This window comes from Amblyomma americanum, chromosome 3 (genome assembly GCF_052857255.1).
Source record: "Amblyomma americanum isolate KBUSLIRL-KWMA chromosome 3, ASM5285725v1, whole genome shotgun sequence".
NCBI classification, from domain to species: Eukaryota; Metazoa; Arthropoda; class Arachnida; order Ixodida; family Ixodidae; genus Amblyomma; species Amblyomma americanum.
Window position 1 is genome coordinate 182,139,526 of NC_135499.1, and position 25,350 is coordinate 182,164,875.

The 25,350-nt window shown below is 48.6% G+C and overlaps 1 protein-coding gene across 2 annotated transcripts; it reads right to left on the bottom strand.

Annotated features, from left to right (window-relative positions):
* Window positions 1-3,519: 3,519 nt before the first annotated feature.
* LOC144123522 (UPF0764 protein C16orf89 homolog) lies at window positions 3,520-22,018 on the bottom strand. 2 transcript variants are annotated; one of them, XM_077656339.1, is made up of 6 exons: window positions 21,484-22,018; window positions 16,082-16,264; window positions 10,840-11,090; window positions 8,964-9,123; window positions 7,725-7,889; window positions 3,520-3,928 (listed from the first exon to the last, which is right to left on the bottom strand). In XM_077656339.1, exons 1-6 carry the CDS (start codon window positions 21,698-21,700, stop codon window positions 3,831-3,833), a joined length of 1,074 nt encoding a protein of 357 aa, XP_077512465.1. In that variant the 5' UTR covers window positions 21,701-22,018; the 3' UTR covers window positions 3,520-3,830. The 2 variants fall into 2 exon arrangements, with proteins under 2 accessions (XP_077512465.1, XP_077512464.1); XM_077656338.1 differs by having other exon boundaries at window positions 10,840-11,093; window positions 21,484-21,932.
* Between the last annotated feature and the right edge of the window lie 3,332 nt (window positions 22,019-25,350).

The window sequence follows — 25,350 nt, forward strand, 5'->3', positions numbered from 1 at the left end:
TACCCGTTCGACCTGCAGCATTCCTTACCGACTCGCGCGGCGAGCGGCAGCAGTGACCTGGCTCTCTCTTTGGGGTGCCCTTGTGGTGCGTTTTCGACTATGTAATACCGTGTTCTCTCCGAGGGAGAACGCGGGAGAGAACAGCGCGCGCTCTGAGCGCTTTGCTCGATAAGTGTTGTTTGCGGTATACATGCGTGGCGAACGACGAGATCCTCCTCGCTTTGGCTCTCGAGCTGCGCGCGCGTGCCAGACCCGGCCGCGATATTTATTTCCCGGTTCTGGCTTCTTTCCTCCGACGCCTCTACTTTGCCTCGATGCGAACGCGTGTGGTAGGCGCGCTGCGTACGCGCCGGGCCGCGGCAGGCGGCCCCGGTAGCTGTATGTGCATCGCGACGTTCAGCCACCAACCATCCGGTTGCAGAGCCCAGTTTGCGAACACTTCCCCCGCCCACTGCTATAGCCTTTCTTTCTATTCGCGTTGGTGTTCTTCATTTCTTTTTTTTTTTGCGTCCGGTGATTGCGGTGCCGTGAAAAGGAACGTGCGCGTACCCTGTCCCTATGCGTTTTACACTCGGTAATCCAGTGCTTCTTTCCAAACGACGGTGTCTTTTTTTTTTTGCGATAAAAATAGTCGGGTCTGGACTGGTTGGCGCAATAGCAGTGTTGCTTCCAGGACAATCACAGACGCTGATTGTGCGTGCTTGCGTGCGTGCGTGTGTGAGTTGCAGGGGCTTACTTGAGACCATTTGGTTTACGATATACTTTCTTTATTTAAATTCTTTTTTGTTTACGTTTGGTAGCTAAGAAGGGAATCTGATCAATCCGCTATTTCTTTCTTTGCTCGGTAACATCAGGAACCATTCTTGTTATTTGTATAACAAGCGCAGTTCCCGCCCTCCCACTTCAAATACAAGTGCCCTAACCCCGTCCCGAGCAAAAAGAAAAAAAGAAAATACGCTGATAAAATCTTAGTGTCGCACCTTTCAGGGCGAGTACGCAGTGATGACTCTGAGCAGGTTTGGGAAGGTACCAGCCAGTGTGTTCGGAAAAGACGGCGTCGAAGAAAGATAAGCCACCCCGAGAAGTACAAACCAGACGAGCGAAGAAGATACGTGTCAAATTGCAGTAAGGAGGCAGAAACACGAAGGTCCACAAGAGCAAAAATATAAAATGCGATACCAGGATATGCACTAGAGGAGAAGGCATCACAAACGTACGGCTTGCGAACGACGATAGGAGTGTTGGAAAATCTTAGACAGCGTGCCAAACCACGCATATGTAACATACGTGAGTACAAGTTAGAGAGAGAGCAAGGAATACGGAATTGTGAAAGCGCCAGTCTGCTGCCTAAGTTTGCTGACCAAAATTTTAGTTTATCTTCGTACAAACGAACAGCAGTCCGGTTATCGAAACGTCCCTCAGCAGAACGCATGCTTTCCAGAGGTGTGGCTCTGAGCTTCCCTCCCACCGTTTGCTCCTCCTCTTATACGTGACATACGTAACAATGTACTCACAGTGTATATTTTCTTGCAAAAATATTCACTTATGTCATTTTAATTCAGAAATGCACTCCCAGGCTCCATCTAGCTTTATCCGTGACTGTGTCCGGATTCGGAGCTCGCCCATTGGTTCTTTGCGGCTAGGGGGCCCCGATAAACGTGTTGTTGTTGCGACTGTAGAAAGAATGAAATGGACCCGCCGCGGTGGCTCAGCGGTTAGGGCTACTGATCCGGAGTATCCGGGTTCGAACCCGAACCCGGCGGCCGCGTTTCGATGGAGGCGAAACGCAAAGCTCCATCGAAACGCAAAGGCGCCTGTTCTGTGCGATGTAAGGGCACGTTAAAGATCCCCAGGTGGTTTAAATTATACCGGAGCCCTCCACTACGGCATCTCTTTCTTCCTTCCTTCTCTCAGTTCCTCTTTTATCTCTTCCCTTCGCGGTTCAGGCGTCAGCCGATATGTGAGACAGATTCTGCTCCATTTCCTTTCCCAAAGAACCAATTTTCAAAGCGCACGGGCCTGCCCACTGGCTCAAGCTGAGCCACAATCGCTTCCACGTGCAGACAGTAGGAGAGCTAAAAGAGATGTCAGAAAAATGCAAATTGGTTGTTGAGGAAAGGAAATGGCGCAGTATTTGTCTCACATATCGGCGGACACCTGAACCGCGCTGTAAGGGAAGGGATAAAGGAGGGAGTGAAAGAAAGAAAGAAAGAAAGAAAGAAAGAAAGAAAGAAAGAAAGAAAGAAAGAAAGAAAGAAAGAAAGAAAGAAAGAAAGAAAGAAAGAAAACGTGCGCATCGAGACAACTGCATATAGGGAGTGCTCAGAACTCACTGACGTCACAGTGGCCGCCATTTTGTTGTCTGTGGAGCAGTGCGAAGGGCTGAGGGAATGTCGAATAGGACACGTGTGCGAAGAAGCCATACCACACGTGTGCGCACTAGAACTGTGTGCAGTACGCGGCTTCCGTTGGCCACGTGGACCACGCGTGAAATGCATCGCGTGTCTCGCGTCTCGTGCAACCGTGGTCATCGGGTGGGACGAGCGATCGCAAGGCGCTGCGAAACCCGCTGTGAGAAGGAAAAGCGCAGTAACAGTGCGCTTCTCTGAGGACGCCATAACCACACAGGGGTGGGGGGGGGGGGGGGGGAGAGAGAGAGATGGAAGAGGGAGTGAAAGAAGGAAGGGAGGAAGAGGCGGTTTGGCTTGGTGGGAGGTGGCGGAACTTGTACCACATAGAGCTCTTTAACGTGCACTGATATCGCACACGGGCTCCAATTGCGTTTCGCCTCCACGGAAACGCTGCTGACGAAGTGGGGATTCGGTCGTGTGTCCTCGATCTCGGCAGTCGAGCGCCTCACGGCTGCTGACACGAAAGACGCTGGTTCTATCCAGGCAGCGGCGGTTGAATTTCGATGGAGGCGAAATTCTAGAGGCCCGTGTACTGTGCGATGTACACGGAAGAAATTGGATTTGAAATTCTTCCCACCAGACAATTCAAACTCGTGACGACCTTAATTAAAAGGGCGGGTTTCCAGCGTTTTTTTATGTGAATGGTGGTGTAGCATGGCCTCTGAGAGTCGCGACACAAAGCCGATGTGCTAGCGTATGCATTTTACTTCCAAAATTGGCCGGTGATGGCGACAGCTGTTTCATGTATTTGTAGCATATAAAATAAGCGGTTTTCGGTGAGAGTGGACTCTTTGTGAATAGTACGCGGTGCTCTATCGATGCGTGCCAACTTCTATCTATCATCAGCTTTTTTTGTGGGACCCGCGGCGCCCCTACGGCTCGTCACGACAGGCTGCGCGGGCCGAGCACACGCCATCCGGAATCGTTCGGGTGCGAACGGGTGCAAAACCACCGCGCATGTCCCACTAGCTCAGTCCTCAGAGCATGCTTTTAATCTCAGGGTCATGGCTTCGGGTCCTATGTTATGCGCCAGTGAGGGAACCTACCCTTTCAGGGGGGAGGGGGATCGCGATCGAGGATATCGCCCGACGAGTGACAACACGCCGCAAGCACAGACAACACCGTTTATTACGAGCTAACGGAACAACACTAAAATGGACAAGAAAATGCACTACTCGCATCGCGGTCCAAGCAAAGAAGAAAAAATAAAACGGACGAAATTTACTCTCGCTGTGAGAACAATTATGAAAAACGTCGCGCAATATTGCGCAAAACGTTGCCACACTGCATTTCAGTAGGCTTCAGCGCAGCGCAGACCTGCCGACTGTTTTCTTTTTTATTTCGGGAAGCAAACGTAACGAGAATATCACTAATGTTCATTCCTGCTACCCTTGAGAACCATAACGACTGTCTTCCCGATCAAGGCATTTTCGGGCCGTGTTGAGCGCGATACAGAATGTGCAGGTAGGTGGCGAGGGCTCCGGCCGCCACGCTTGTCATGTGCAGGGAGCAGCCATCTGCGAAGGGAAACAGGATAAAGGAAAAAGCCATTTTTGTCTCGCTTAGTGTGTAGAACCACACTGATACATAAACGATTTCGTACATCCTGATGACACAGCACAAAGTATTCGCCATTATCACAAACATACATCACAATGATGTGGTTTTGTCATCACCTGTGCCGCAGCTTATTACATCTTTAATTTCCGCGTCCTGTTTGAATACCGCGCTAACTGAAGGTTCTTCCCGGATCCTTAAAGGGGCCCTGAACCACCTTTTGAGCTTGACGGGTCAACACATGCGATGATTGGTGCCTTTTGCCGTGAACATCTCTAAGTTCCACGATCCGACGTGGCTCTTATCGGTCGCAAACCCAGAGCAATGTGAACTCTCCCTGGCTTCTTCCAGCGGCGTGGCCGTACCATTTTTGCTCTCATATGTCAGCCGTCCATGGTCACCGGCACCGCCCCTCAAGACCTCGGCGAGTAGGGTTGCCATGGAGGAAAAAACTCAGTGGGGAGCGTCCGGCGATAAGCTTGAAGCCTAGTCATAAAAAGGAAAAAGTGTAGAGTCGGTCCCCACGTGATCACACCACGTGATAGCGTGCGGTGATATCTGTCACCTCCTTTAATATTTTTGCCCACCCTAACTTTATGGCCCTGTAGCTGGCACATGACAGGGTTCAATGCACGCCTTGTCCTGCAGTGGAGGATGATGACGACGATAGCGGTTTCGCAGGGAAGCTAAGCCACGCAAACTGCACAAACCGAACTTCAAGCGTGACGTTTGAATTTTAGGCGCTGGTGCTTTTACAGCGCAGCTGTTTAAATCCTGTTCTGTGGGTTGAGTGGCGACCGTCGCTGAAGCCTCAGAGAGGACGAGAGGGAAAAGGAGAAGTGATTGGAGGAGGAATGATGAAGCGCGAGGGTTAGTTGTCCCGACTGGATCGATGACGCTGTGCAATTGGCGTTCGCAAGCTTCCAGTGACTCTAGGCGTTTGCTGGTGATGACTTGAGCCGGTTCCGCCTGGGTGCGTCGTGCTTGCAAACGGTGATTAAAAACAACATACCCTACCTGTCCATGAACAATATCGCCGCTCAGCCGCCCTGTCGATTCATATCAGGGCCCCTCTAAGGACACTAGATAGATGCGCTTGACACCGCTGGCGTGTATGTTATTTTGGTTTCCGTTGCACTGTACAGAAAGAGATCTCAAATCTCAAGTAGCCACGAGAAGGCGATGCAGAGCTTGAACGCCAGGCCTCGAACCGCTACTCACTTAGCGGCGGGCACCACAGCTGCTCTGCTAGTTCCAATGCATGAGATATACATGTAGTTGGCGAGAAATTGTGCCTCGCAGTGTCACATGTAGTTACATATTAGTTGAGTGGTTCAGCGGTTAGAGTCGCGAGGGAGCGGCAGCACATAGAAGGTACGTTTGGTGAACTGCGTATATTATTTTTTTAAAAGATTCTGCCAAAGTCAAGAGTTCATGTGGAAGGGCCACTTCGACATGTGTGCCCCAGAAAATCTAACCAAAACACACTCCCGCACTGCTTACTTTCGCCATTTCACGGTCCATTAGTGGGTACATCATTGATTTACGATGTTACTTTTTAGTTTCTTTTCAGCATTAAGTCGAGCCCCATTATACCGAACCTGATGGTCATGCGGATGGCGTTCGTTGTATTCGACGTTCGTAGTAAGTGGACTTCCCATATTACAGCCAAAATTTTTAAGTCTGACAGAAGCGGCCTTTATTGTAGCGATATCTGCATTACGGTAGCATTTCGAGCCTTCAGCGTGGCGGCGCCGCCGCGCTGTCACGTGGTTGGTCACGTGGTGCGGAGCAGCTGCCGGCGGCGCGGCGCCGTGGCTGATCACGTGGTTGGTCACGCGACCAAGTTCCACACGGCCAGCTGTAGCTATCGCGTCACTCCAGGTTTAACCAGAGCTAAACCACCGCCAATTTTTTTCAAGAAAATAAAAAGTGCGTTATGGGCGTCAACGTCTTCAAAGCAGACCCCAAGGTCCCCGCTGTGGTCATGTTCTCCTCGCCGAGACCCTTGCTGCCAACGATCAGCTTCAGACATGCGATATAACTATTTACAGTCGAGGCTTTCACGGATTCCGGTGGCAGATCGGCCTCCTGAATCACATTCCTGGTGATCGGGCAGTGCTCATACTTCGCGTACAGTGGTTTCGTTAGAGCACGTCTCGGCGATATCGGTGTCCGCGCCAACGCAGTCATCTCAGACGACATCCGACCAACTGTGCATCAATGACGTGTTGCCACAAATCTACTTGCGTCTGATCACGTGGGTTTCCGGCAGTGTCGTCTGCCGTTCCTTGCCTCATGCAGAGGCGAAGGCATCGAAGCACACATGTGCGCAGATTGTATCAGCTGCACTGTCTGCGTGATGTATCCTAGTGCTAGCACTCAAAAGATAGAGAGCCGACTGGGCAGGCAACAGATACCACGTGAATAGCGGGGCCAGCAAGGCATTCAGATTTCTCATAAATGTATCCTTGGTTGATCTCTGGCGGTGCGGGGTAGCTTTTGCTTTCGACGCTGCTCCTGTCTCGCGCTCACAGCGCTTCTCCTGCTGTTTGAGACGCTTTGACCAGGCGGCGCACACGCACACCACGATTCACCATGTAGGCGGCTATCGGCGCTCGTTTGGCCAACGGTTATTTAGAGTTTCAATGCGGCCTTTATTATTGTTGTTTTAGCTCACCATTCTCTTTCCGAGACGGTGTCACGGGCGCTTAGAAATGCTATTTTGTCTCCGAGGCTACCGCAAGCGCGAGTTTTTCGACTAAGGGGTGAGTTTACGGCGTCTCCTCGTTCGCTATAACCGAGTCGTGCGGTCACAATTGTTAGTTGTATGCGAGACGTATTTTGACGGTAGCACCGTCCTCCGTCCTCGTTCGTAATAACCGATCATTCGTTATACCTGCGGCCGTGAACTGGGACGTCTGCAAACTATCTTCAAATAAATCAGTTGGCAATGTGGTCATGTCACTCTAGACATTTTCAATTAACTCCATCGAGGACGAAGCTATAGGACATATATGTTCTCAATGGCTGATGTGAACACCTCATACCAGTACTGCGGCCAAAACACCTTTGAAGAAGTGGGCTGGGGCTAATATGCATCCGGACCTTAATTAAGCAGGGAGGCATGAAAAACTGTTATAGGTTTATATTGCATTCAATCACATATTTCGGATGGCGCTGCACCACAAACAGACCATAATACCAAGCTTCCTGGCTGCGCCCCTGGAGACCATAGCAGAGCTTAGGTTTCAAAGGTAATATGATGGGTAAGCAGCACTTCACATGGCGAGTCTTCATACGATGCATCGGATGTGATCCGCGACGAACGTTTCCCACTAAAAGATCTGTGGCGCCAGCTGTCGGAAAAGAACGGAAACGCATGCTCCTCAGCCATGGCCTTTGAGAGCTGTATAAATCCAAGCAGTCTCGGAGGCTATGCATCTGGTTGCACCCACACGAGATGTCCGCTTCTCTCTCACTGGCGGGAAAAGGGAACGAGACTGATACCAGAGTCCACAAAAAGCTTTTTCATCTGTACATGACGTCGTCTGCTCTCAACGTTGCGAAGTGCAGTCCTTTGCAAGGTTTTGCAAACAGCGGCGTCTTTCAATGTATGCTGAAGACAGAGAAAAACGGCGCGGAATTGGAAAAATAAAAAAAAGTAAGCTGCTTAGACGAATTTTGAAAGAAAGAAAATGCTGGTGCTAGCAGCTTGCGGTTGTGGCTCCTGAATCGGTCAAGCGCCGTCCTTACCTTTTCCTTTACGTTCTTCCCTTTTGACCTTCTTGGGATTCGAGTTTGTAGCAGGTTCATCATGCTCGGCGACGTAGCAACCATCATCTCTCTGCCAAGAAAGCACCGCTTCCATAGCGGACGCATCCTTGAACACTGGCAGGTCCATGAAACCGCACACGACACCTGTGGGGAAAAGTTATGCTCTTGAGAAAGCCTGCTCGTAATAACCGCAAGTCTCTTTGACGTGCTAATGAGGCCGAGACAATTACGTTATAGGTGTGTGCGAAAATTCGAAATTTTCGAATAGCGAACCGAATAGCTAGTGTCCTATTCGATTCACTGTACGAATCAACACGTGCGTATACAAAATTATTCCTAACTAAACGAATACAATCGGAAGTTTTCAAACAGTTTACGAAGAGACACGAAGTACGAACCGGGCACGCTGCAGTTTTCTTCGACAGCTGTTTCGAAAACAGGACCCACCCCGACACTGCACACCATGCTGCTGCGTTTGGTGTGCGCGTCGACGCAGTCCATTCGTATGGCGGCGTTCATGATGCTCATACATTTGCCTCCAAGATTGGGCGATTCGACTGGGTTCAGCCAGGTTCAGCAAACTCTGCTTTCATGCCGGTATCGGACTCCATAGCTCATACCTCTCGTCCCTATCATCAACATAGATGTGATGGTAGTAGCTAAGAAAAAGGTCATTTTCCGATTCGCATCAAACGACAGTCGCAGAGTTAAAACAAAACACGTGGCCCCAAGAGAAGATCAGTGTTGCATCTTTCGGCAGCAACAGCTTTAACGCCAAGAGTTACAGCACCGCCACCAACTGCTTCGCTGTCCAGCATAAATATTCGTTTCGTATGTGCGAATATTGCCGTTGGTAGCTAATAATCATATGAATATTCGGTTCGTATTCGATTAGATTTTTAACTGCACTATTCGTATTCAATTCGGTTTCGAAAAAATACACTGTTCGCAAACCCCTACTACACTAGTTTGCAATTGGGTACGCATGCGGGAAAAAATAGCACTGCGTGCTTCTTTTCTTTCTTTTTTTTTTCAATTCATACAGATTTTCTTGCTTAAAAGCCGCGAAATATTCGTTTAAAGGTAGAGGTAAAAGACATTCGAGTCGGATATTGATCGATCGATATATAGGGTACTCGGACTGGGGTACTAACGCGGCTTGAGATGCATCGCACTCATTTCTTTTTTCTTTTTTGCTCCACGCGCCGTGCACTATACCTTGCTCCATGAAGAGGTCCCTAAGACGCAGCGGGAAGTTCTCGTCCAGAATGAGCTGCGCGTCGTCAGCTACTTGCGCGCACTTGGACGCCAGGTTCCGACCGACTGGCGGCTGTGCGTGAAGTACGGCCAAGGAGTTCAGCTTCGCCGTGCAGTTGAGCTTCGGACGGTGACAGGGAACATGCGGTGGCAAGTCGGACGGACATCGTGGTTATAGTGAGGCAAGTTCAAGATCGGAAAGCATGCCACTACCAAAATTTTCTTCCTTCGGAAATATAATGCGACAGGAGAGCATTACACTCGTCACGCAACAATGGCGGCAGTCACAAGCCGAGCCGGAGACAGGATGTCGTAATTCCAATGAGTACATTGTGTTAAGCCGCATTAGGAACTGCTGAGCTACGTCATTCAGTAAATTCGCTCTATGTCACAAGCGCACAGACTGAGGGCGACATAAGCAACAGGCGGATAATAGCAGTTACCAGCTCTATAAAGTACTACACAAAGTTGTTTTGTAAAACCTATAGTTTGCAATGGTTACGTATTGCACCGTGCTTGTACTGTAGTATGGCACTTATTTTACAGAACGATGTATGGTATCATGTCGGGTACTATAGCGTAAGGTAACAAGTTTAACAAGTTTAATTACGCTGTATTTTTATTACACTGGATATTATTTGCTGCCTTGACTTCATAAGTGCTAGATTCTGTTTGCTTCGTCTGTTACGATACGTTTGTTGTCGTTTGTTTCTTCGCTAGTGTGCACCACGGGTCAAAGCGAACCTCGCTTTTATCATCTGCGAGCTAAATAAATTCGGTCACCAGCGTCTAAGCTAAGGTGAATAGTCCATGACGTTTTTGGACGTGCCATGATCTTTTAAAGCAAACAGGTTAAGAGAAGGCAAAGGCTGAGACAAGACAGCAGCTTTTTGCAGCTTGATTCGCGACACACAAGAAGGCGTTTTTTGACTCAGCTGTGTTGGTAGACATTCGTTGGCATACGTGAACAGCTAAGGGGCCAGATTTTTTCCACCGACTTCAAGATGATTAGATGCAGGGATGAAGGCTATTGTTCTTGAGGGTTGATCGTGAAAATTTCCGGCGGGGTTGTTGCTTGGAGATGGGAAATCTATTGCATCGTTCAAGACCAAAGGGCCTGTAACACGTTGTGCAGTTATGCGGCCAGAACAGCAGCTTGGGCTTGTTGGTAATCCATCTCGAAGTAACAGCGCAAAAAACACAGACGGGACACAGAGAACAAGAACACACAACGAGCGCTGTTGTTTGTTTTCGTTCTATGTGTGTGTTTTTTGCACTGTTACTTCGAGTTATGCGGCGCCCTCATATATGCCCCTGATCGGCGGTGTATATCCGGGCAGAAAGTTGAGCTAGTTGGTACACGTTCATTATGAAAAAACCTGGCGCTATCAAACGACGACACAGAGGGGACACAGCGCTGTGTCGTCGTTTGATAGCGCCAGGTTTTTTCATAATGAAGGTGTATATCCCATTATGTGCGCCGAAGGAACTACTGACTAAAGTTCACCTCGAGATACTTGCATCTAAAAAATTTTCACCTCCCTCTGCAGCTGGCGTGAATCGCACGTTATCAACTGCATAAGCATTTATGATCCCACTTTATCGCTTCGTTTTAGCGAAGAAAGTGCATCTGACTGCAAGAAATTTGCTGCCTAACCACTGACGCAAGAGCAGCCAGAGCATGATTCTGTGGCTAGAAGCGAACGCTATCCTCTCTTCATGGCTGCGAATGTGGAACGTCTCTGGATTAGCGTCTGGCACGATCGCCAGTGAGGGCTTCACGGCAGCAGTCGTAACAACGCATGCGCCTTAAGTCACCGGGGTAGTTGGCGCGTACCCGGATGCCGATAGTGAGGAAGATCGCTTGGTGCGTGAGGGCATAGCCGTGCTGCCGTCCTCCCGTCATGGCCACCCAGCAGGTGTTGTTCAGGTCCGCACAGTGGCCGGCCGAGAACAGCTGCTGGATGCAGTCGTCGGAGGCGCGCTCGACCAAGTCGGGTGCCGTGAGCTCGGGCTCTTCGTCCACAGGCATGCGCCGGTCCCCGGCAGCCGCGTACTTCCACAGACCTTTCCGCAGCAGACCGTGGGCTACTGGACGAGAGAATAAGGCCCGCGGTTGCATGTGAGCGATGCGTTGCATTCATGCGTGCACGATCGGATAGGCCTGCCGGCGACGCAGACGGTTTGTTTGAAGTGCAGACAGCCATTGAGGCAGGTCTTGAAACGAGGGTGTTGAGAAGAGGAAAGGAAAACATTGCATGTGTTAGCATTTGCTTTGACGCTTGTGTGCATGTCGAAAAGTGCTCGCTTCTAGTGGGAGTTCATCCAGTGGAACATGTCATTTGAATGACGCACGAGCATTAGCTGCTGTGAGTAAATTGCATTTCGAACGTTCATGAGAGAAGATATCCCATGATAATGTTTTCTTTTTTTATGATACGCGCTGCACCGTGGTACACAACAGTCATATATTTGTTACATGAGATTTGTTACTTGACGATTTTGAGGAATGATCGTGTTTTAAAGGCTACATATCTGTGTAGCATGGATCAGAGGCATCGCTATAAGGTCAGCAGCATCCAGTAAGGCGGCCCGTCGCGTTTCCATTTCCCCTCCTTCCTCCCACCCCACTGCACCACTCACGTTATCCTAGCTTGTGCCGCTGTTCAGTGTTGAGCCTTCTATGGACCTCCTGCATGTTTGTAAACAAACGAGGTGGCGCTGCAGTCGCTAGCGAGCTCGTGGTAGGCAAAAGGTCGGGGAGTGGCGTCGCGGATACGTGTTGAGCGCGGGTTTTCAAGGCTTGTAGGCGCGTTTCCAGTTTCTGCGAATCATAGCAATGGTCGATGCTTCCAACTTGGTAATTCGTTGAAGTACACGAGCTCGCGTTGGCCACGTGCGGCCTATAAAGAGAAATAGATTGCCACTGTATTGTATATATGGTTAGTAGTAAACATGTAGAAAGCGTTCCTGCCGTTTATTTATGCGCTAGGCATTGAATAAAACAAGTTTTGACACTCTGCACTAGCCGGAATGATTTTACTTCGGGACAATAGTGAGGGAAAGTGCTGCTGGCGTTGTTTCGTCGGAGCAGACGTGCGCTCATCATCTGTTGGCATGCGTGTCGCGCTGTGCGAAAAGTGGGGACAGCGTCGTGTCTCTGATCTCCTGTCTCGCTTAGCGCTGTTTTTAGCCGCATGACCACGCACCAGCCAAGCCGACTTGTCCTCTTGTTAAGCTGGTCGATTTGGAGAAAATTTTTTATTTCTAGAATTATTTCTTTCCTAGCCCTGAAGTCTAGTTTCGTGACGAAAAATTATAGCATGATATTGAGTACAAATTTATAAATTACGCTTTTTAGAAGTGTGGTCGTCCAATATTGTGAGGTAATTTATTTGATTTCAGTGCCGCATTTCTTTGACCAAAGCGAAAGCGAAGATGCCATAAACTTTAAGGTATGTTTTGTGACCTCTCACATTTTCTGCGACTGGACCACTCACCTTCGTAATTCGCATGAAAATCAAATGATTCCATTCGTCGCAAACTATTCCTGAGACGTTGAGGAGCGTAATAAATCTCGATTTTTTTCCCTACACGTGTAGTACTGTGTTAGTTATTTCTTGTAAGAAACGCTTTCATGCAACTATGCATGCATAAGTACTGTCATATAGAAAAAGAACTAATCGCGTCATCGTACAGAACAGGGCTTTATGTACATGCTGGCATAAAAAAACTGCCGCACTATCTACTCAATTATTTGAGACCTTGGGGGGACTTGACGACGGTGTTAATTATAATTACCCAGAACTGCACCAGGTATAGCTATAAATAAAAGGAATTACTGAAACTAGCGTAGGAATTTCATATTTGCACCAAGTTTAGTTACATATCGCATGCATGAATAACGAAAACACTTTTCATTGTCACGTCCCCTCTCAATCTTGCCACGTGTCTGTTAGTAGCACGCCTGCGGCTGCTTCTTTCCAAACAAACTTCGCGATCATGTACTACCTCATGAAACATGACACATGCATGATGCAATGAAAAAGCATATGGCGTTTAGCACACTTAAGGTACGCTATTCTAAGCACACCAACGCGACCACGCAAGATTGACACAACTTACCAGACTTCTTTCTACTCGAATGAAATAATTACGTCGTCATATCAAGAAACAGTTTCAAGTAAATATTAAATGCCAAAAAAACGCGCCATTAAAACATGGGGTGCTATTAACAAAAAAAAAAACGCATTCCTTGGGGGTGAGTGAACCTGGCGGCGCCCCGTGCACTCCGGCTCAAGGTGATAAGTACGTGTGCAGCTGCATATGTCTTTTTTTTTTCCTTGAGCAATTATCAGCCTACTATCCTGAAGTTCAGGTGAATGAACGCAGTAACTTACATGCTATTAAGTGCATTGAGTGGCAGGGCCTATCGACTCCCAGACTTCGCGCTTTACTACCGTGGCCCAATGTCTGTTAGCCAGTTTCCGAATGCGGCATTTATGCGCGAGAAACCTATCGAGGCTAATTTAATATTTTTTATGCTACTGCGCGGATCCAGCAGTGACGCAGCTGGTCAATACATGCTGCTTCTGCAGTGCACAGGCTTGAAGCAGCCGCCGGTAGCTGCGGCAGCTGCGGTAGGCACGGGCAAGCGGAACCTGTTTTGCCTACCATGCGAAAGTCGCTGCTAACATCAGCGCCACCGCATCTTCGTGACGTCGTGGGGTGAAGGAGGTCCATACGTATCATTACACAGATTATGCAGCACATCTTAAACAAATATAGCGAATGTATTCTTACGTTTATTCGAATATGAAGATTTGCGACATAGATGGATGTTTGTATTTAAACTACGAAAATATCAGGGCAATAAAATAGGCAAGAAATACGTGAGTATTAATGACTACAAAAAGCTAAAGCATCCGGCGGCACACGGACTATTTGAAAATGTGCAAACCAGCTCCATTGGTGTCAGTAGGAATGACTAGGAATTACAACCGAATAATCAATGAATACAGGCCTACTTCAAAAAGACAGTGAGGGCAACTCTATGAAATTATTGTTCCCAGTGAAAACTGATGTTCATGCTCTTTCTGGCTATATGTTGACGCTTGTCCCGATGCAAGACACACATTTATTGCCGAGAAAATTGAATTTAAAAATCTTCCGGCGCAGCGTTTAGTCTCAGGGGTCCATGCCAAAAATGGCTGGGGTTCAACGTGGCTTGCACATAGTTATTCAAACGAAAGCTCTTTTGAGCATGGTCTCCACTGTCTCAAATCAAATGTCAAGGTCAAGGTCAGGTACCCAATGGTCAATCATATGATCGCGTGGTCATAATGCCATAGCTTGGGCCATACCACCACGCAGTTAAGTTCGGTTTGACCTCGTGAAAAATTGGTCTTTGTCGATGTGTTGCTTACTGTCTCAAAAAAAAAATAATGCCAAGGCCAATGTCAAAGGTCAAGGTCGGGTACCCAATGGCCATAATAACATGATCACGTCATGCTACCATAGCTTGGGGCCATACCAACGCGCAGTTAAGTTCGGTTTCACCTTGCGAGGCACTGAAGGTCATCCACATTGAAATCGGAATTTGTGCCCCTAGGAGTAGAGCTCTCGCTCTAAAATCGGTGTCGGGGCACGCATTTTACTTGAAAAATTGTTCGATCTTCTCTACTTTATCGAAGATCTGTTCTCAGTGATCTCTTTGTGATTAGAGCGCGGTATAACTTGTCGACACAGGCCAACTTCTATTCATTCTCAGTTGGCATGCGAGAGCGCCTGTGCTGAATGCGTTGGAACAGCCCTGAAGAACAGAAGAGAGAAACGGCATAATGGCCTGCCAATTACTCAGAAACCAGCTTCGAACCTCTATCCGTTGCAATAAACAGGAACAAATAAGCCGAAGCCGACGAGAATTCGGCACCTGGCGGCAGTGGGACTCTCACCGGACAATCCGGATTCCTATATTGCCTGGACACAGGGTCCATATCATCGTCTTGATTTCATCAAATCAGCCCACATTTTTTTCATTTATTTAAGCATCTTACTCATCTCTCACTTCATAGTTTTTATGCCCTGAGGCAATAAACATCGCTTCAAAAAAATAAATAAAAAAATAAGCAAGCAACCAAGACACTTTATACGCATGCAGAAAAGCACCCGCCTGACATTTGCAAGGATGAAAAAAATAATCATCATGGAGTACATGTCACTTTATTGATACATGCATTACAATAATCAGTTACTATGGATGTACAAGCAGTGTACAAGATAAGCACATTAAAAAGCACTTTGCTTCATATGAGTTATAATGCAAGGTATGAGGCTTATTTTGAAAGCGCACACTTTCACAGAGTGTATGGACAGTAAGCAAACATCAGCAGAAAATCAATACTTATTTCATTGCTCATTACGGCTACAAAGCTGTTGATCACTTCGGAAAAATAGATGATTTTTGCAACATAGTCTTTAATAGGAAATGTGAATACCAGAAGTCTAGGCTGTATATTGTTACGAGCAATGCGAAGAAGAACCTCCGGAGAAGACACGTAAAACTGCGGCTGTCCCTAAGTGGTTCGAGTGCGCGACCGAGAGAGAACCATCTTCTTTTCCTACGAATGCAGGCGCTTCTACTTCTTTTACAGTGGCACGTATCAATATTATTGCAAATTTTCAACTCGGGAAACTCATTTCAAATAATTTCACACATATCGTCAGGGGTAACTGTAGGCCAAGTTAAGGGCTGGAGAGAGACTCTACAGGATGACATTCGGCGATGAATGTGAGAAAGTACGATGCCGGCGAATGTCGGTCTCATCGCGATCAGTTCCTGCAGATTTTAGACGCCTGGTTACCTGGTTACCCTTAGTATTTACGCGCTAAGGGAACTCGTCATATAAAGCTGCGATTTTCTTCTCTGAAAACTCTGAGTGCATGCTTATAGCTGATGAAATAAGGGTTTTCGACCAGCGCAGCGTCTCCGCCATTGTCACCGCCTTCTGGCATAGCAGGGCGAGCAGCCAATATTAATAACTAAGAAAAAATGAAGGAAGTGCAAAGAAATGACTCACGTGTTTCATGTGCACAGCCTTGCTTTGTGCCAAGCACATGCCTTGTCGCGGTGTCCGCCAGCAATTCAGTTTTTTGCTGGAGAACGCGTAAGTCTCCGACAGTGGCGCCGAGCCCACTCGACAGTCTGTAAGCGCCTGTGTCGTCGTTGTCAGATGCTTGACTAATGAGCTCCTGCAGGCGATCTGCGTGAATAAGAGGCAGGTCAGTTGGACAGCGTTAAACCTAGCTAGAGCGATCGCTTAATTAAGCATTCATTTTCAGTCTTTATCCAAGCTTTTTTTTTTCTTTCATTGCAGAGAGTTTATGTCGTATAACTTCCTCGCTGCTCGTGCCAACGAACATGTCTTGTTGCAGAGAATGCTTAGTCACCGAAAAATTTGAATCAAATTTCGCAACGCGAAACGCATATGACAACATCTGAGAAGCAGTTGTAACTATTCGACGCCATATACCAGTTAATTCACACTGAGTGCATAATTACAGTCACCGTACGAAACGCTAGAGTTATACAACTTCTCGGATGAACATTCGTAGTTGATATCATGGGCGTTTCCATGTGCGCGGACATGCGCCTTCTAGTACCAATGTGTCTTTTCCACAGCGCGCTAAGTTGATGCCCTGAAAGGTGTCGTGAATCCTTCGTGTACTGAAGTGGATGAATTACAGCACACCTAATCGAGACTGTTGACGCGTACACTTTTAATGTTGCCGCAAGAGATACCTCCTTACTAAGATGCATCACTTGGCTACCCCTTAAGGTGCGCACTTCACTGCATAGCAGATGTGCCAGGCGGCGAAGAAGGGCCCAAACACCATTTTCGCGATGCAGGCAAGTGGCGTCACCACACGGTCATCTTAAGTACCAGCAGCCATAGAGCTGTGGCCGTCGTAGCGTGATAGCGTTTATCCAGCTGCTTTTATGTTACATTGTGAGGTAATCAAGGTTATTCTTTAAAGTCCTTGAAATCCTGTGATTTCCTCGAAATCAGTGCAGTGTTTGCTGAAAGGGAAGATGAAGTGTTTTGCTAGGATTCGACTAAATTCAGGTATTCGAATATACGAAACATGCAGGTAAATCACGCCGTTTTTTCTCTCGTTCGCTTTAGAATGGTGACGTAATTGCCAACTCAACTCACTACGAGGTTTAGGCTTCTCCTGAAGGCCCAAAAGATGTGCGGAAAAGCTTGGCAGTGTCTTCATTTATGGCGATATTTTCAAATTTCTGCTATCTTCGCCCATGCTGTGTCGTGCGTCGTCGGATGTCGCCAAATGACGCTTCGCAGGCTTTTCGTTCGGTGGCGTTGGTTTATTCCTTCGACCAAGTGTCTATGCGTTCTGAATGTACCGTCGCCGTAGATGCCGTCACGATCGAGCCCTCTATGCAGTGGTGCGCACTGCTGAGGAGGCTGAACGCCATCGCGGCTTCTCTCGACGTTTACGTCTTCTATTTCAAATGATAGCATAAAAGGACTTCGCATGTTTCACCTGCAAGTTTCACACATTCCAACCATTTAAGCTCATCGAATGATAAAACTTCTTCAGTTGCCATTCAACCTTATAAGACCATTTCTATAGCCCAATGTATTCAAGCAGGAAAAACTTAGTGGGCACGAACTGCAAGTGCGTCTGAAAGAGACGCCATACATACACGCGCCACATCATGGGGGCTTCTCCCGAAACGCCCCCCCCCCCCCCCCCCCCCCCCCCCCCCTAGCTTCATAACATAGGCGTTCAACGCACCCACACGCACTTTATCATTTCAGCAACGGAGCATTCGTTTATTGCAGACCGTTTTAGTTCTGCATTTGTGCGCATCACCAGAGTACTTCGATGCTTTCTGGTCATGAAACTTCTATGTAACGCTGTGGGAGGGCTTAATCTACTGCTTACAGCTGGCGCGCTTCGGCGAACTCGACAAAAGGGAGTAGTCCGAGGTGCCTGCAGCGCTGTCGCGAACGAGAAGGACGCCGCTCTGCTGTTGATTTGACGGTGAAATTCGACGCGTACTGTGCTTTCAGGTAATGTAATTTGTGTGCGTCGGACATTGTCGAGCACTTGTTACGTGTCGGCGTTCCGTTCCGGCTATCAAAGGTGTGCCCGAGAAAGGAACTTGGTGCTCCACATATGAGGGAACATATACTGGAGTTTCGGTGGTTCCCTGCCCCCGTGGCACGGAGCTGCCAAAGGAAAACGAAGCGCCGTTGCTTGCAGAATAATCGTACTGTGAAAACAAGCAAAGCTACAAAGAGCGCAAAAAATAAGACTACTTAACATAAGGAGGTCCCAGCTTGCTTTCTACGCCATGTAAACGAGCAGTATCTGTACGCAGCTGTGGGAACAGTAGCGCTGGGTTGCAGTCTTCATAATCGGCGCATTCCCGGTAAATCCCAAAGGGCGTATTATCTTAAAACACTAATTTAGCGAATACGAGATATTTAGTTAACAACCTACAGGAAGTATTCTCCGGTGATCAATGCGATTGATTCGACGGGGAATGCGTACGCATGTAAGCTCAGATTTCTTTAGTGCAGTGACTCCCTCTTTGAGCAGTGATGCCAACAAGCGGGTGTGTCTCGGATTTGTGGGGACCTCTAACCGGGCTCAGGTGGCCTCGGATCGGGGATTCGCTAGGGAGCGAATGCACTCGTTCAGCGAGATGACGCAGGCCTACAGAGCCTCGCGCCAGCTCTACCCCCCGCCCCACCCCTCCCTAGATAACAAACACGCAACACTCTGGCGCAAACTACAGACACACACACTCTCCTCACCCCTGACCCTAGCCCACTATCATCCCTCCTTCCCCACTCCTGCCTGCACCTTGTGCCCAGAACCCTTCGCCTCCTCCCTCCACATCCTCTCCCTCTGCCCGGCGGACCCTCCCCCGCGCGGCCTAGAGGACCTCAAGACCTGGGAGGACTGGGAGACCCTGCTGCGCTCAGAGGACCCGGCCGTGCAGACCATCGCCACAGGCCGGGCTGCCAGTGTTATGGACCTTAGGGACATAAACACTTGAGTGAAGTGGGGTCGTGCGGGGACCCAGGGGCATGCCCCGATTTCCTCTGGACAATAAAGTTTCTCTCTCTCTCTCTCTCTCTCTCTGTGTGCCGCTGCGCAAAATAGACCCTCAGAGCCATAGATTGGCAGTGTAAAGGCCGTTTCACATGATGCGATTGTTGCCGCAGCGCAGTGCGATTTCTGCCGCTGTGCGACAGAAATGCGCGTCGTTCTCGTCGCAGGGCCACTGCGACAGACTTTCAACAAGTTGGTCGCACTGTCGCAGCGTCGGTGCGGTCGCAGCGATGGCCACAGTAGTCAGCCAATAGGAGTTCAGCGACATGACAGGAAAATCTCGAAAACGTCTTATTGAACTTAATAATACATCACAGCTCAATATTATTGCCCATTATTACGAAATCAACGCCTGCCACGATGTTTGACATTTACTGCAGCCGAAGAATTTTCGTCCACTGAAAGACCGCACCGACGCTAGGGTGCCGACGGCACCGACAGAAATCGTTGGCATGTGAAACGGGGGCTGCGATTACCGTTGCAACGACAGTGCGACCGGACCGTAATTTTTCGTTCCCGTCGCACCATGTGAAACAGGCTTAACACGTGGAGAGAAAGGCTGCATGGCATGCTTTCTAATTCTTTAAAAATTTGGGACATTGTCCAATCGCTGAAATGAGAAGTCCAGTCTGACCAAGCTTTGACCAAGTTGCATCGAGCGTAGGCTTCAAAGAGGCCACGCTTTCGAACTTTGGCTCGCACATCCAAATACCCGCGTGCTGTTGCGTTCGTAAGCGGTCGCATGAGACCGGTCCCGCTTTCGAACTTGGGCTGGCACGTGCAACTTCCCGCGTTCTCTTGCGTTTGGACTGTATCGCGCACGAATGAAACTTGCTGAATACGAAGATTTCCGAAGCACAGCGCGAGAGGTTGATAGTTTATCGCGCGGGGAGTAGGGCTGCTGCGGTGGGCGAGCGGTCTAAAGCAGTGGCAAGTGAAACATATCTGTTGGCACCGCCGGGGGTTTGAATCCATTTCATGGCCATAAGTGAGTTTTTCTTCTGGTTTCTCGAAGGCTCTGCAGCCGTTCTAATGCTGACGCTTTAAAACGCGAGCAGCGGATATCGAAAACAACGCCACTGGAGCCGAAGCAGTCACGCGGTGCGACCGCGGGCAAAACGAAGTGAAGACGGCGACGCCCATTGGTGGGTGCGGATGGCGGGGCACCGTGGCAGCTCACTGCCGTCCAACTGCTCCGGTCTCGGCGACGTGTCACCGACACCGCTGTACGCCGACCATCGGCATAACAGTAAATGTGTTTTCCGACTGTCTACCGACCGAGGCCGGCCAAATGTGACCGTGCCTTTAGTGTAGCGATCATGCGTCGCTTTCTAAGGCAAGGGGCGAATACGGACTCCAGTGATGTTTTCGCTCGCGTACTGCAAGATCTGCGGTCGAAGAGAACCGATGGAAGGCACGGGACAAGCAAACGGCTTTGGGGCCCGTCAGCGGGTGTTGTACGTGCCGTGGCATGTTTCATCACTGGTAATTATTACACATAAATAACAGCGCGATAGACGGGACAATATGGAAGAGAGACAAACACGAGTGCAGCCTTATTGTCCCGTCTGTAGCGCTGTTTTTTATGTGTCATGAACCAGTTGGCCCGGCTAATTCCAGTCTTGGGCAGTTATTAGTTATTAATATGCTGCGCACTTAGTTATACGCCAAACGCCTGCTCCAGTGCGGCATTTGTTCGTCATTAGCGTGGTCACTGTCTTTCCTGCAATTACATAATGGAAGCCGCAAATTCTATTTCAAAACTAAATGCTAGGGCACATTGCAATGTGAGCTAATAAGACTATGACGGAAAATAACGCCGGCCCGGGAGTTCTGCGGCGGCTCGTTGCACTCTTGAAAACGGAGGCGCCTCTAGTGGCCGGTGCTGACTTACACCTTACATAAAACTCCTGCGGGAGTTTAGAGACCAGAAGAAGCAATGCAGGACCCTGACACCACGTTACATCGATGTGCATGCACACTAGTCAGCACAGCCAAGATTTTCTTCGTCTTAAAATGCATGTTAGAGAACAAAAAAAAAATAAGCACAGCTATGGCAGGCACCATGTGGCAGCGCTTGTGTGCATTCAGAATTGAGAATGCGCGGATTCTATGCGTTGCATGCGGACAAGACCATGGCCACACATAATTCAGCTTGATGCAAATCTAATTATTTGCTGCATTGTTTAAAGGTGCTTACTGTTACCTATCCAGCCTTAAACTGTTGCTGATGCCAAGTATTGAGTTCGGCAGAAGTTTGGGCGTACATCCCGGCCCAGTCATGCATGCGTACTTCATTCGCTAGGTTTCTACCTCTTTTCAAAAGGCTTACCGTCGGCGACACGCAGTCCCAGCGCAGCGTCCAGGTATATCGAATCCATGTTGGTCGCCAGGGCATCAACGGCGCCTTCCAAAGCCGACAAAATGCGGGCACCCAATGGACGGATCTCTGGCAAGCTGGAGACCGAAGCCGCCATGCAGCTTTGGCTCAGCAGCGCCGTTACGAGCACTGCTCTCCGCAGGGCTGGACCGCTTCCAACGGTGGCCATGGCGTATCTGTGCCGATTCGGGCCGTTCGCACCCGAACACTCGCTCTCGGCTTCGAGCTCCTTAGGTCGTGAGCGCTGATCAGTCCACCTAAGCGTCTTCCGTCCGCGCTGCGTTTAAGCATTCATGACCCCGCATCTCCAGGAGCCGCGAAGCGCCGCTAAATGGCAACAACAGGCACATCCCGTTTGTGGGGGCTCAAGCGTCGCTGTCACGCAGAATGCGCCCACAAGCGGCAAAGCAGCGAGCAGCAAGGACATCGCTTAAAGACGCGCTGCTCTCCTGAGCCGTATCAAGATCCCAGAGGAGTCAATAATGCAGAGGTGCGATCACAGCGGCTTTACGCTTTGCCAATGATGAATGGAAGCAAAAGAGACCAAGAAAAGTGTAGCTGAGTCCGGGTAACGTTAAGCGCTGCTTCCGAACAACTTGATTCCAGTGAAATGGGAATTTGGGCTAGTTGGTACTGGCTGAACATGTTCCGAGTGCAAAAAAAGACAAGGACCGCAGGACAGACGCTTCTGCAGTCTACTTGAAGCTTTATTGAAGAAACGCATTATTTATTCCGCAGACAAAGAAAAAAGAACATGGGAGGTAAAAACAAAAAAAAAAATCTCTCGTACGAGCGCATATCTGCAAGGCAGAGTCACGAGCAGGTCAGAAATGTTAAAGTGCGCGTTGAAAAACACCTTCACTGGCTTGCAATAAGTGCGAAGGTTTAGCCACTCAAGTTATCTTAATTTCACTGGTCAAGAGAGCTTCACTAACTCACGGCACGCTTTTATCACGGTGCCTGAAAACGACGACTGCTCGATCACGCATCGGAGTGCAGTCTTGTATTATTCCTGCACTGTAGCCCTAAATTAAAAGAGTGTGCATTCTTCAAAGATCTGAGGAGTTCTTTGAGGCGCGTGTTGAGGCATCCTTCTGTCTGGCCGAAGTAGTGCTCGTAGCATCAAAGCGGAATTTTACAAACGACCATCGCAATCAGAGTACTGGACCTCATGCAATGTTCTGTGGGATGTTTGATCGTTGCGCTTTTGCATTTCCACCTTATTCCTTACGGCAGCACACGCCTTTCCAATCTCGTTTTTAGCCTTGAAGAGTACCTGGAAGCCAAAATTGAAACTTACCTTTTTTTTTTTTCAGTAGGCGATGCTCCATGCAGGTGTGGAATCATGGAAACTTTTTTGCCCTGTTGATCTTGGTTCCTCTTGGTAGTTCCCGTCATTTCCCGCTTCAATCTGGCCATGAGCCATTCCGAAAGCCGAGCAGTCGTGTTCTTGAAGCCCACGTTGCGTAGGCGAGAAACCTGTCCCAGGAAGGCCTCTTGGGGACGGTGTACACACGTCTTTTCAAGTGCCGTGCGAAAACACCATAGTACTACGCCGTATTTTACCACTTAAGAGTGGCCCGATTTGAAGCTTAAAGGGACACTGAGGAGAAATTGAAGTTGGCTTGTATTTATAGAATACCAGCTCCTGATCACAGAAACGCCACTCTTCCTGAAAACAAAGCTCTTGTAATGTAGAAAATAGCAAGAACCAAAATACAGGTATCGCCGCCACACGCCAATCTCGCAAGTACAAGCGTGATGACTTCCTAGGACAAGAGGCGCCACCATGGAGGAATTTTCCTTACCTCATGGATGACACGAATCTCTGAGGCTTGCAAAGGAAGGTTGCGCACCGCACCGCTACCCGCCAGAAATCACGGAGTCTCTGTTTACGTCACGTTTCACGTCACTCCGTTCTGTGTCGTCATAAGAGTTCTCCGTGTCGTCATAATAGTTCTCGAGTTTGAATCGGAGCGGCGGGAAAAAATTTTTCAACTTCGAATCCAAATTTCTTTGAAATAAATGCATCTTTCGCTCCCGGACAAGCGTAAACAAAGCCATGAAATGCCGAACTATCAGATATTGCTAACAAAAAAATTTTGATAGGGTTCTCCTCAGTGTCCCTTTAAAAGATGCTTCGCCTCCTTTGGGCCGTATTGCCAGCACACATGATTTGTGGTGAAGAAAAGGGCAGGGTCGAAAAACTGAACTTCGCCGGGAATTCGGGACAGCGCACAAATAGTGCAGCTAAGCCTATTGGGCTACTGTCACGTTCTGTTCTTCAGCCATTCTGTCATTCTCTTTCTCTTTTGCGTCACAGATGACGTCAGCACGCATTTTTTAATGTAAAAGGCCATGCGCCTCACGGTGGCCGCCAGGGGAACTAGAAGCGCTTGTCCCTAATTCCAGGTAGGACATTTCCAGCGTGAACGACATGTACCGGCGCCTCTCCTTGAACTGCGACAGGTCGACTGTGCGGCGTGCTTCTCAGAGCAGGGTATGCAATCTTTATCGCTCTTGGCCTGAGAAACTGACAGATAGGATATAACAAACTGCAGTAACCAAATAATGCTATTCTTCGGTCAGTTGGATTATACAAATTGGCGCAACTCAATACCTCTTACAAACACGACATCAGAACGTGTGAAGGAGATTCTTTGAACAGAAGTAGAGGGGTGAGCATCGCTACACGTCTGGCAGCCTAGCTACGGCGCATAGCAGGAATGAAACACGTTACGCACGCACGCACGCACGCACGCACGCACGCACGCACGCACGCACGCACGCACACACACACACACACACACACGCACGCACGCACACACACACACACACACACACACACACACACACACACACACACACACACACACACACACACACACACACACACACACACACACACACACACACACACACACACACACACACACACACACACACACACACACACACACACACACACACACACACACACACACGCACGCACGCGCGCACACACACACACACACACACGCGCACGCACGCACGCACGCACACACGCACACGCACACACGCACACGCAGAACTGCACACGGAAAACGAACACGCACGTACACATATACGACGATTCTTTATTTATTTCCTATACGTCCATGGCCAGATGCATATAGAGGGGTGTAGTTAAAAAGGAATTACAAGAACCAGTGCATCAAAAGTAATTGGTTCTATTAAAACAGACAGCTCCCGCTCTCACAATATTATCTAATATGTTCTAGAAGTTCGGGTCATATAAAATGCAGTTCACACAGTGCAACCGATACAGTGCAGCCACTGGTACTGCAAAAATAGATGGCTTATAGTTATACATTGTTATTTGATCTAATTTACAGCATTTAGTTTAGTCCTATTTCCCAAAGAGAATTAAAACGCGATTTTCTCGTGCGCAAAACAAAAACGATGCTTTTATAATGCCTAGGGACCACCTGGCCGTTGTAAGAGAATCAGTATGCCGATTAATCAAAATCTTAGAGTTCAATGTGGGGCTCCGCGCTGTGAGCTGTGCTCCAGTTCCTTTTTTTTTTTTCAGTGTGGGCGGGGACTTTGAGCAGTTACACAGAGCGATGACTGTGAACAGCTCAGCGCACGATTATTTTTCTGGATTAATAGTGAGTGGCAGTCAGAAATATTTTCAAGAAAGTCGAAGGACTGAAACGCGTGCAGTGTCCGGCCGCATCGCACTCCAACTTTATTTGGGAACATTGCCTACGATTTTCCGGAGCAGTTGGAATGACTACGTTTTTTTTCCAACCATGTGCCATTATTTATTTTGCTGTG

Bases quoted from the DNA above. Each gene is read 5' to 3' on its own strand.
- LOC144123522 (XM_077656338.1), bottom strand. From the start codon at position 21,700: ATGGCCACCGTTGGAAGCGGTCCAGCCCTGCGGAGAGCAGTGCTCGTA. The intron at 7,890-8,963 runs GTATAGTGCACG...TTTTCCCCACAG, and splicing joins GGACCTCTTCATGGAGCAAG to GTGTCGTGTGCGGTTTCATG. The intron at 3,929-7,724 runs GTAAGGACGGCG...TTCCCTTCGCAG, and splicing joins GGAAGAACGTAAAGGAAAAG to ATGGCTGCTCCCTGCACATG.